This window comes from Artibeus jamaicensis, unplaced genomic scaffold (assembly GCF_021234435.1).
Source record: "Artibeus jamaicensis isolate MK-2021 breed Jamaican fruit bat unplaced genomic scaffold, CSHL_Jam_final contig_589, whole genome shotgun sequence".
Lineage (NCBI taxonomy): Eukaryota > Metazoa > Chordata > Mammalia > Chiroptera > Phyllostomidae > Artibeus > Artibeus jamaicensis.
In genome coordinates, this window is record NW_026521896.1 from 1,612,225 (window position 1) to 1,624,477 (window position 12,253).

The 12,253-nt window shown below is 43.1% G+C and overlaps 1 protein-coding gene across 1 annotated transcript in view; it reads right to left on the reverse strand.

The window, feature by feature from the left end:
• The window catches only part of GPATCH1 (G-patch domain containing 1), a 36,850-nt gene that overhangs the window by 5,586 nt on the left and 19,011 nt on the right, over positions 1-12,253 (reverse strand). The window contains exons 10-16 of the mRNA XM_037139129.2: positions 10,853-11,057; positions 7,603-7,899; positions 6,470-6,648; positions 6,052-6,179; positions 4,478-4,614; positions 3,982-4,148; positions 840-1,056 (exon numbers count right to left, since the gene is read on the reverse strand). Of these exons, the coding sequence (XP_036995024.2) occupies positions 840-1,056; positions 3,982-4,148; positions 4,478-4,614; positions 6,052-6,179; positions 6,470-6,648; positions 7,603-7,899; positions 10,853-11,057 (1,330 nt within the window). The remainder of the gene's footprint in view (positions 1-839; positions 1,057-3,981; positions 4,149-4,477; positions 4,615-6,051; positions 6,180-6,469; positions 6,649-7,602; positions 7,900-10,852; positions 11,058-12,253) is intronic.

The window sequence follows — 12,253 nt, forward strand, 5'->3', positions numbered from 1 at the left end:
CTCTGAGAAGTAAGATTCCAAGGGACTTAAGCTTTCTATATTTTTATACCTTTAAAATTCAAGTATATATGACTTTGTAATAAAATATAAGTTGCATTACATATAAATATAAAATATAAAAAAGAAGCTGACATTTGCAATCACCCAAGAATAAATAATATTTTATACCACTATGTAACTTTTTGGTTAGAGGCCCTCAAAAACTACACCTAAGTCCACCGCAGACTGATGGGGCAGGCAGAACACCCTAAGACTGAGGTGGGAAGTCTTATCCACCTACCCAAGAATGTGAAAAGTTTTCCACCCTTGCAAGCGCTAAATAGCCTCCTTTCCTGTGGCAAAACCCACTCTGGGGTCAACAGAATAAGCAGAACAAGCTACCGTCCAAGTGTCAGACTCATAGTAACGAGGACAGACCCACTGTACCAAGTGCTGGTTGGTGCAGAGCATACAGTGCGCCCTGTGGAGAGGAAGCTGGAGGAGCCCCTGTATTCATGACTGAATATTTCCAGTAATCCTGGCACCTCATTATCAACCAGGTTTGGGGGGGAGCTATTTTTAAACAAAAATTTTAATATTTTTAAAGTCCTCTCAACTAGGATAAGTAGAAAAATCAATATGATCAAACACAGCTATCCTAAAAAGATGAGGTATACCAGAGATTTATACTAGATAGATAAAACAGAACTCTGGTCTACCTGAACAAAATGTAAAAGATTAAAATACCACTTGAATGCTAATTCTCTGTATTTAAAAGCACACACTAAAGAAAGCAGTAGCCGCTCTAGAGACATCACTGTTTTCTTCTTGAGATCCCAAAGTCTGGAATACCGACGTACTATGTGCCATAGATGATGTTTCCGCCACATCAGCCTCCTGGGAACTTTTGAGGTCGGCCTCCCCGGCACCTTCCTCATCATCCTCACTGTCACCCTGCTCTTCCTCAGAGGATGAGGACTTTTCTTCGGAGGAGCTGGCGAAGATGGCCTTGAACAGGTCCATGGATGGGCGGCTATCTTCTCCTTCAGTCTGTGAATCCACTCCTTTGTTTACCGGCTGTATTAACAGTGAAATAAGAGTCAAAAATGAAGAGGCAAGGGTCCAAGGAACCAAATGTTCTAGAACACACACACATGCATATTAATGCTGATACTCATGTACATGGGTCTGCACACCCACATACTGCCTAACTAAACAAGTATCACGCACAGCACTTATTTCTGTAGTGTTTCTGATTCAACAACGGCAGAATATGCTGAATGGAAGAAGCAGCTGAAATTTCTCATGGAGACGGGTCATCAATCAGAACTGCAGAGAAAAAGTGAAGCAGGAGATAGCACAGTGTCTCTGTCCTATTCTCAAGAGTCTATCTGAGCCTTCAGAGGTCCAATATTAAAGGTGCTGAAGACAGTCTACTCATAAAAATGCTGAAGAGAAAACTGGGCCCTCCATACCGTGGGGAGGTGGACAGGAACACACTGACAAAATGGCCACAGGACTTTTTTTGCAACTACACATCACTCTTCTTAAAAGAAGCCAGATGAGAACATTCATATTAACCAAATAAAGAGCCAGTAACTTTGTACACACTCAGTTCAATAAGCAAAAAGCAAAGGAATGAAGAAGACTAGGCTCCCACCCACTCGTCACCAGGCAGACACTGGGCAGTTGAATGTGCTAAGCAGTATGGGAGAGCCCCAGGGCTGGCCCAGGTCACATCCAACTTCCGCCCTTTCATCTCCCCAGTGGACAACCCGGTCAGAGATGAGAGGCCCAAACGTGGATCTGGACTCTCCTACCCAGCTCTCCCCGCTCAGGCAGGGGCCACTGCCCTGCACCTATCACCTCCACAGAGCAACATCACAAAGACCCGCGTGAGGAGAACTGGCACCAGACAGTGGTATTTGTGGTTTTAAGTAAACTCTTTTCACAGAAAAAAAAATTAAAGAGGAAAAGTATACCATTCCCCACTAAAAATAACCAGGGCACATTGGAGAAAGGACTAATTCTAGAGCTGGAACTGAGAAATAGGAAGAGAAGCCCAGAAATCTTACTGCGCCAGAAAGCCAGGCCACGCTCAGAGAATACGAGGGATAGTTCAAAAGTATACAAAAGCCAAGGTGAAGGGGCTCCAAGTAGCCAAACTAGTACAGTGTGAGCATTAAAATAAATAATGACAGTACCCAATTTACCATTTGAATAAAATATGAGAAAAGAAATAGTTTCATGAGAAACAGGGTATTTATATTTCAAAACCCCTAAATACTTATTAAAAATAATTAAGTGCCCCGACCACGTGACTCAGTTGGTTGGATGTTGTTCCATAAAGTGAAAGGTTGCTGATTCAATTTCCAGCCAGGGCACCTGTCTGAGTGGAAGGTTCAGATCCTGGCTGGGGTGTATGCGAGAGTCACCTGACTGATGTTTCTCCCTCTCTTACTGCCTCCCTTCCCCTCTCTAAAAATAAATAAGTAAAATCTTTTTTTAAAAACCCACTTTAAAGATAATAAATCAGATAGGTTAAAATGGTACTATGCAAATGATCAGGAATGAAGAGTGTTATTACATAATGATAAAAGAGTCTGAGTTGACCAAAAAGATATAATAATCCTAAAGGAGTATGTAATAAACAAGAGGGTTTCAAAATACCTGAAACAAAAACCACTTTGGACTACAGTCTGACGGCTTCTTATAAAGTTAAATCTATAAGTATAGATTACCCAGCATTCCCATTACTAGGTATTTACCCTAGAGAAATAGAATCTTTTGTCCACATTACAAAGCTACAAACAGCCCTGGATGGTGTAGCACAGTGGATTGAGTGCGGGCCTGCGAACCAAAGGATTGCGGTTCGATTCCCAGTCAGGGCACATGCCTGGGTTGCAGGCTAGTTGCCAGCAGGGGACATACGAGAGGCAACCATACACCAATATTTCTCTTCCTCTTTCCTTCCCTTCCCCTCTAAAGATAAATAAATAAAATAAAAATTAAAAAAAAAATTTTTTAAAGCTGCCAACAACCAAATATCCTCAAAGAATACATGTTACTGTACTCCTGGCTGGTACTCTTGTACTCCCTCACTGTAGTTGGTTGTGACACCCCAACAAACTGTGGCACACCCACACAACAAGACAGCATTCTGCAACCAAAAGAATGACCTATTGCTACATGCAAAATACTAGTAAGTCTCAGAGGCATCACGCCAAGTGAAAGAAGCTAGTCTCAAAGGACCGTTGTGTATATTGTCTGATTCCATTTATCCAATATTCTGGAAAGAGCAACGCCATAGAGGTGACAGGGGTTTGAGGGGAGGAGATGGTACGTCTACAGAGAAACAGCAGGGGAAGTGTCTGGTGATGATGCACCACCACTACGCACCCTGACTGTGGTAGTGATTACAACCTACATATGTGTACAAACCACTGACCTGTACCTCTAATGCAGGTTAATTTAAATGCAGGTTAATTTAAAAAGTAAAATTTTTAAATTGTAATAAAGCTAGTAGAAATAAAACCGACTTTTTATTAAGTTGAACTTACAACTCTTAAAGCGGCAATTAAAAAAAAACAATAATGTTTTCTCTATACTCTCCACAAAAGAGAATACTTGTTATTCGGAAAACTGTATTTTCCAATACAAATACAGAGAACTTATAACCTCTCCTCAAATGATTTAAGCTAAGATTCAAATTTTTGGACTGGAAAGCAGGTGTTGGAAAACCCCAGCCCAGGGGCCAAATCCAACTCGCTGCCTGTTTTTGTCAATAAGTTTTATTGGAACCTAGATGTACACAGTTGTTTTCATGTTGCCTGTGGTTCTTTTCACATTCAACAGCAGGGTTCAATAGTTGCAGTAGAGACGATGGCCCACACAGCCTTTCATATTTGGTATCTGGCCCTTCATAGAAAGAGTGTGCTGACCCCTTCTTACCACAGAGAAAGGTGAAGGCCACGGCAAAGGGAAGCAGGAAGCCCCAGGTACCTTATCTGAGAGTGATTCCTTCCCATGTTCTTCCTCTGTGTTTACTAACGGACTGGACTCTTGTTTAAGTGGACCAACTTTCGATCTGGCCAAACTTAAGAATTCACTAATGGAATCTTCCTTCTTTTCTTGTTTGGATGTATCCCATCTGGATGGTTTTCTGGATTCTAAAAAGTAGGACATAGACATAACATCAGAATTAGCATGCAAAAAACCAAGTTCTTTATGACAGCTCTTTAACTCACTCAAGAACATCAGTGAACCTACTACGGGCCAGGCCCTGTGCGGTGCTGGGCACGTGGCGGATGCTGGGCAGAGTACCAACAACGCTCATCTGAACCACGACAACACGAGGCATCCACATGAGCAATCTCTTAATGGGGGAGAGTGTGCACTATGTGTATCCTTAGGGTTTCCCGACCCTTTACTGCTGTCTCCCAGCAGACTAGGCGCTGGGACCGTGCTCAGCACATGGGCCTGAGGAAGCCCTACTCACTGTCGAGACCTTGACGCTGCGGTACTTTTTCACTTGATGCTTGAGTTGTAGGCAAGGAAGCTGTCTCTGGGAGTGTCAGAAAGTTGAAGACTGAGTATTTGTCACGTTTCACTCTTGGTAAGCCAACTAAAGTTGAACTGGGGGTTGAAAAAATATTAATATAATTTTAATAACAACGATAAGAATAAAATCCAATTCCTACAAAGCTTTCCATGTCATGTTCTTCATCAGTAGCTCTTCTCCTTGGCTAAAAAGATCCCCTAAGATGTGTTCACTTGTCAAAGCAGTTTAGGAATTTATAATAGGTGACTTTAGTACCCATTAATTTTTCCTGATTAAAGTAAGCTAGAACTTAACTTTGAAGATGGGTTTCCATGAAGGAAAAGTTCCACTGCTAAAAATGCAGTTGGCCCCAAACAGCGCAGGTTTGAACTGCATAGGTCCACTTCTAGGCAGGTTTTTGTCAATAAATGCCAGAAATGAATTTTCCTTATGATTTCCTTGACATTTTATTAAGATTTTACTTATTTATTTTTAGACTGAGAGAAAGGGAGGGGAAAAGAGAGGGAGAGAAACATCAATGTGTGCTTGTCTCTGGTATGCCCCGCCCTGGGGACCTGGCCCGCAACCCAAGCACGTGCGCTTGACTGGGAATCGAACCAGGGACCCTTTGGTACTCAGGCCAGTACTCAATCCACTGAACCACACCAGCCAGGACTGATTTCCTTAACATGTTATTTGCTCTAGCTTACTTTACTGTAAGAATACAGTATATAATACACATATCATACAAAATAATGTGTTGACTATTTATGTTATCCATAAGGCTTTGGGCTAACAGTAGTTAAGTTTGGGGTGAGTCAAAGTTATACATGGCCCTGGCCAGTGTGGCGCAGTTGGTTGGAGCACTGTCCCATAAACCAAGTGGTGGCAGGTTCAATCCCTGGTCAGGGCACATACACCGGTTGCAGGTTTAATCCCTGATTGGGACATGTACAATAAGGCAACCAATCGATGTTTCTCTCTCTCTTTTTCTTCCTTTCTCTCTAAAGGCCATAAAAAGAAAACGTCCTTAGGTGAGGATTAAAAAAAAAAAGTTATACATGGACTTTTGCATGCATAGTCAGAACCCCTAACTGCCACATTCTTCAGGGTCAACTGCATACCTAAGTCTTCTGACAAAGTCTCTGATTAAACTGTTTATGCTTTCTTGTGGTAATTATAACCAAATAAGAAGGTACTAAACTTTTATAATGAATTAGAAAACATAAATAACATTTTGAATGTAAACTGTGTGGATCATTGAAAAGGTAGCAAATTGGACAAGCATTAACTTTTTATAGCTCGACAAACCTATCTCAGTTTCGTACCTTCATTATGGAATGCTTTGCTGTCTGGACAATGGTTTTGTTTTTAGTGACAAATCAACAGGAGTTAAATCTGCACAATTTGCAACTCACATATTTATAAGTAAGTTCATGTAGAAAAAGGGTATTTGAATGAGTAAGTAAGAAGAAAATCAGCTTTGACACGGGGAACAGGTGCTGGTGGAAGTGCGGGTTTACCCGACTTACTCTGGATAAGGGTCGGGGACATTAAACCTCCTACACAGAAGCTTGTCAGGGTGCCATTCAAAGGTGTCTCGGGTGAGCTTCCCAAACATCCTCATCTTCACGGCCGACTGCTTGTCACCGACGTCATTCTGGGAAGAGACGTCCACTCTGTTTCATCACACGGTCACACAACTGACCTGACTGCTCTTTCCATTGAAAAGTTTTCAATCTTTCAAAATTACAAAACCCACTTAAGCTACATCTTTGCTAAAGAACACAAGCTAAAAGCATAAAAATAACTTCTAATTTTATAATACCCTGTCTATTTTGATCTTTTCACCGAGGAATTTAAAATATTTGGCTCTGCAAATTTAAAAATACTGGGGCTCTTCATGCTTTAATTTTAAAATGCACCCAGTAGGGACATGATGGTACAGACCTCTTGGTCCCGAGGAACCTCCACTTGGTCGGAGTCATCTTCCTCCTTTGCGTGAGTGAACCTGGAGGACAAGGTCGAGTGGGAGGATGTGTACAGCAGGGCTGCCCGAGCGAACTCGTCCCGTTCGCGGCCTCGCTCCCACTCTGTCATACCGGGATCCAGACAATGTTCCAGAGCATCTGCAGTGCACAGAGCAAGAAACTTCTTCACTCTTAGAAAAAGCACAGGGCTTATAGGAGAGCATCTAGTGGTACCACTGTGTCTCTGTTGATTTCACTGGAGTAGCCAAATCCTCATCCTGGTTTTTAAGAGCACGACGGGGAGGTACTTGGCAGGTAATAGTGCTTGTTCCCTCACAGTGATGCTTCTTTTGAATTCCGTTGGATGTATCAGAGAAAAACATTTGGGAACAAATGCTGGATTAAATCTTTCAAATGAAGATTGTTACCACTCCCAGACAATGGTAAGTTCATCCCAACTACATTCCTAAGTTTTGGCAGAAAAACACTCCTTTCTCTACTTCTTTTTAATCTAACAAATAAATGGCAAATATCTGGAGTCATAGTAGGGAGTCCAAGAACACAAAGATCCGCTTTGGGAAACCAGCCTCTCTAATCTGCCACCTCTCACAAGGACGGCTGCATGTACCGGCCAGCCCTCTCTCCGGCTTGCCGTATCTGTTTACTTCAGAGATCGCACAGCGATCTTTCCCCGTGTAAGGGTTCAACAGCCAACTCTCTCTAAGTCAAATGTTAGACTATGATTTAGGGCTGAACAGTTAGGACCTTAAGATAAAGTGGGAGATGACCTTGTTCTCTTGGTGTGAAATGTATCACTTTCAGAAATCAAGCATTCACAAACAGTAAACGGTCTGTAATTTAGCATTAGCTGCCACCACAACGTGTTCTCTAACAAAACAGCTATCTTTGGGACCTGAGATATACAGAAACACAAGCTAATTGTTCTAGCTTTCTAAGGTCAAGAGCCGGGGCCTGGAATCTTTGCACTGTTTAGAGCAGGACAAAGCAAACACTGGCAGAGCAGAGGACTTCAACTTTAAATCTGGGACGAGGGTCAGAACGGCGAGAACCCTGCCCGCGGCTGAGTATGGGAGACCCAGGCCTCGTACTCACCTTTCTGACCCCGTTTCATATTTCCTAAAAACTTCTCGTATCGTTTTTGCTTTTCTGGATCTTTGGCAAAAGGTTTGAAGTTGCTGGCTTTCGTGACGGCTGTCCCACCACTCGATGCCAGGTGCCGAGAGCAGTGTCCGCCGTCAGGAGAGGAGGGCCGGGCTCTGCTGCCCGAGGCACCCAGCGCCAGGCTCCGGGCCTTGAGTTGAGCTGCTCTAAGGTCGGTTGCCTGCTTCATTTCCTTGATTCTCTCTTTATCTTTTTGGGACAGAAATTCTAACACTGAAGTAGCTGAACCTAAATAAAAACAATAATAGGCCTAAATAAAAACAATAATAGGAGGGATGAAAAGTATAACACAAATATATTTACATTTCTCTGTACATACATTTTTAATATCATAAATTTATGTAACTGTAGTATTTTACATTTAATGTTTCATATTATCCCTGTAAACTAGACAGTAATAAAATAAAATAATAAGACTCCTAATTTATAGTTGATAAAAATGGAGCTCAGTACTTGGATGTTTATCAGGCCAGTGAGTGGTGGTCCCCGAATGTGGAAACTGACCTCCTGAACTCTGGTCCAGGGCAGCCGCCCTGCCCAGCACAGGGGCGGGGCACAGCTGCCATCACTCACTCGCTCATGTCTCAGACTCCCACTCAGCACTCCCTCCCTCCTGGACACTGGCTTGGGGCTGGGAGGACATTGCAGACAAGGTCCTGCTCTCACTAATGAGGGAGAAGGACATTAAAGAAGCCAAAAATCAGCCCTGACTGGTGTGGCTCAGTGGATTGAGTAAAGCAAGGGGTCACTGGTTCAATTCCCAGTCAGGGCACATGCCTGGGTTGTGGGCCAGGTCCCCAGTAGGGGGCACGCGAGTAGTAACCACACACTGATGTTTCTCTCCCTCTCTTTCTTTCTCCCTTCCCCTCTGAAAGTAAATAAATTTAAAAACTCCAAAAAAAGAAGCCAAAAATCAATACCATAGGATTATTATAAGAAGAGGAATGTGGAAAAAAATAGTGATGTGACTGAGGGTGACTTCAGTGAGAGAGCTGGCAGTGGGGATGGAGGGAGCGATAAATAGCTTATGTGGTAGGTGGGGGAGGCCTGGAAGGTATCTCTAAAGACATAATATTTGAGGTAACTTGTAAGAAAATAAGACTCCGGCCAAGATGGAGACATACACTGTGCCTTCCCACACAACCAAAGAAGGACAATGACAAATTCAAAAACAAAAAATAACCAGAACCACCAGAAAACTGAACTATAAGTAAGTCCGACAACCAAGGAGTTAAAGACAAAACATTTATCCAGACTGGTAGGATGGGCAGAGAGGACTTGCAGCAAGGCTGTGGCGGCAAGAGGACCAGGGTAGGCAAGGGGGCAGCAGGCAGTCCCACGACTGGGTGCGGATAACCTGGGAGGAACAACTGGGAAGTGAGACAGACCACACGACCCAGGGTTCCAGCATGGGGAAATAAAGCCTCAAAACCTCTGAATGAAAAACCCTGTGGGGGATGAGGTGGCTGGAGAGACTCCCAACCTCACAGGAGAGTTCATTGGAGAGACCCACAGGGTCCTAGAACATACACAAACCCGCCCACCTGGTCCAGGAATAGTCACCAGAAGGGCCCAATTTGCTCCTAGGTAGTGGGGGAAGCCACTGAAAGATGCAGAGAGCTGAGCAACCGGCATTGTTTCCACTGAGACCCCTCCCACACACACAAGTATTCGTCGGGTTGCCCTCCCTGGTGAATACCTAAGCCTCCGCTCCTTACTACATAACAGTGAAGGTGAGACAAAGAAATATGGCCCTAATGAAAGAAAAGATCAAAGCTCCAGAAAAAATACAAGTAGGTGATGAAGACATAGCCAACCTATCAGATGCGCAGTTCGTAACACTGGTAATCAGGACGCTCACAGAATTGGTTGAGTATGGTTGCAAAGTAAAGGAAAAAGTGAGGGCTATGAAAGGTGAAATAAAGGAAAATGTACAGGGAACACACAGTGAAAGGAAGGAAACTGGGACTCAAATCAACAGTTTGGGCCAGAAGGAAGAAATAAACATTCAACCAGAACAGAATGAAGAAACAAGAATTAAAAAAAAAAAATGAGGAGAGGCTTAGGAACCTCTAAGACAACTGTAAACATTCCAACATCTGAATCATAGGGGTGCCAGAAGGAGAAGAGGAAGACCATGAAATTGAAAACTTATTTGAACAAATAATGAGGGAGAACTTCCTCAATCTGGTAAAGGAAATAGACTTCCAGGAAGTCCAGGAAGCTCAGAGAATCCCAAAGAAGTTGGACCCAAGGAGGAACACACCAAGGCACATCATAATCACATTACCAAAGATTAAAGATAAGGAGAGAATCTTAAAAGCAGCAAGAGAAAAGAAAACAGTTACTTACAAAAAAGATCCCATAAGACTATCAGTTGATTTCTCAAAAGAAACCTTGCAGGGAAGAAGGGGCTAGAAAGAAGTATTTGAAGTCATGAAAGGCAAGGACCTACATCCAAGATTACTCTGTCCAGCAAAGCTATCATTTATAATAGAAGGGCAGATAAAGTGCTTGCCAGGTAAGATCAAGTTAAAGGAGTTCATCATCACCAAGCCCTTATTATATGAAATGTTAAAGGAACTTATCTAAGAAAAACAAGAAGATCAAAACTGTGAATGGTAAAATGACAACAAACTCACAACTATCAACAATCGAACCCCAAAAAAGCAAAAAATAAAAACAAAGTAAGCAAACAACTAGAACAGGAACAGAATCACAGAAATGAGATTAAATGAAGGATTATCAGTGGGGAGTGGGGGTGGAGAACTGGGGAAAAGGTACAGGAAATAAGTAGCATAAATAGGTAGAAAATAGACAGGGGGAGGTTAAGAATAGTATAGGAAATGGAGAAGCCAAAGAACTTATATGTGTGGCCCATGGGCATGAACTAAGGATGGTGGGGAATGAGGGTGGGAGAGGGTGCACAAGACAGAGGGGATAAAGGGGGTAGGGAGGGATGGGATAACAGTAATAGCATAATCGATAAAATATATTTAAAAAAAGAAGTAAAGGATGTATACGCTTATGTGTGTCATTCACAATAAATAATTTTATTCCCACAGTTTGGGAATGCAAAATCATGGGAAAAAATTTCAATAGGAAAACATCTTTCCATTTTAATTTTGTTCACTCAGATTACTGTACATTTAATGGTTTTAATCTTCTCCATGATACATACCTTGAACAGGTGTTTCTCCTAGTAACTCTCCCCGCTTGGAGGCATTCAGTTGGTGCCTACTATGTGTCCCTTGGTCATGTATTGCCTTTCCAGATGACTCTGATAATACTTGAAGTAAGTGGGCGTTGTCTGAGGTTGCAGCTACCACAGGTCTGAAATAATGCACTGGTCGATAGTCCCTTGGCAGTTCAGGTGGTGGGTAAATCTTAAAAAAAAAAAAGCCCCAAAATACATGCCATAAGATAATCATGTTTGATTTAACAAAGCAAACCCATTGACGCCCAATCTGAGCGTCACTAACCCCAGCCTTTCCCAGGCTACCACCCAGCAGGTAGGCAGGCAGCACTGGGAACAGACTGTCCAGGTGCCCCGCCAACACCCGTTCTGGATCCACAGGGTCACCAGAACCACACCGCTCTAATAGGCAGACATGTCTCATACCGCCCCCACCCACTTCTTCTACACAGGGGTGCTAATGTGCATGCCTTATCTGGTAAGAACAAGAACCATGAGAACAATTAACACTGTTGGTGTACGGGACCACGGGCAGAACTAGCTGACTGCAAATCAGAAATGGTAGAAAAGCAAGGTGTAGAAAAAAGAAAAATTTTAAGTGAGTTAATGTTAAATTCAATTTTTTTCTGGTTATGTTTCAGTTCCAAATGGGAACTTCAGACTTAATTTTCTATCTGAGGTATTTTTTAAAGCGGACTGAGCTGAAATTGAAGTATAGTATTTGGGAAACTTGGGCATTAATGACGGCAGAACAAATAAGCTAAAAGAGTATTAGACATTTTCAAATTGTGGCACTAAATGGTCTCTCTTGCACTCGGTCTAACAATCGCATGTTTATGGACAGTCCTATTGAAGCTGTTTCCTAGATTTTTCCGCTGCCTGAAACTCTGAGCTCCGCAACCAGTGGAGCACCGGCCGCCCAGGCAGGTGCTCTCCGCCCAGCCGCACACTGGGCGCACCTGAGGCTTTTAGGAGTAATGAAGCCTGCCTCCCACCCCACAAAGTCGGCAACAGGTGGAGTTTCCCAAACTTCCCAGGTGGTTGTAAGGTTCCCAGGTGGTTCCCTGGGAGGGCAGCACCTGGCACAGTGAAAATCCATAAAAGAGTTGTATTACCACTGTTAGGAAATCACATTTTTATCATCTCGGCCTGATCACCTTCTCCGAGAAACAGGCTCCCCAGTCAGCCAGCGAACGCTCTCATGATCCCAAGACACAGAAACCCAGAGGATCACGGCAGAAAAGGGTTGTGTACACAAACACCTCTTTCGTATCCTCTTTCAGATTCAAAGGATGTGAGTAGAGGTGGGGGTTTAGCCGCACACTTAGAAAACTTGTCCATCTGAGAAGACCTAGGGGAACACAGCCCTCTTCTGAGTCGCTGGTG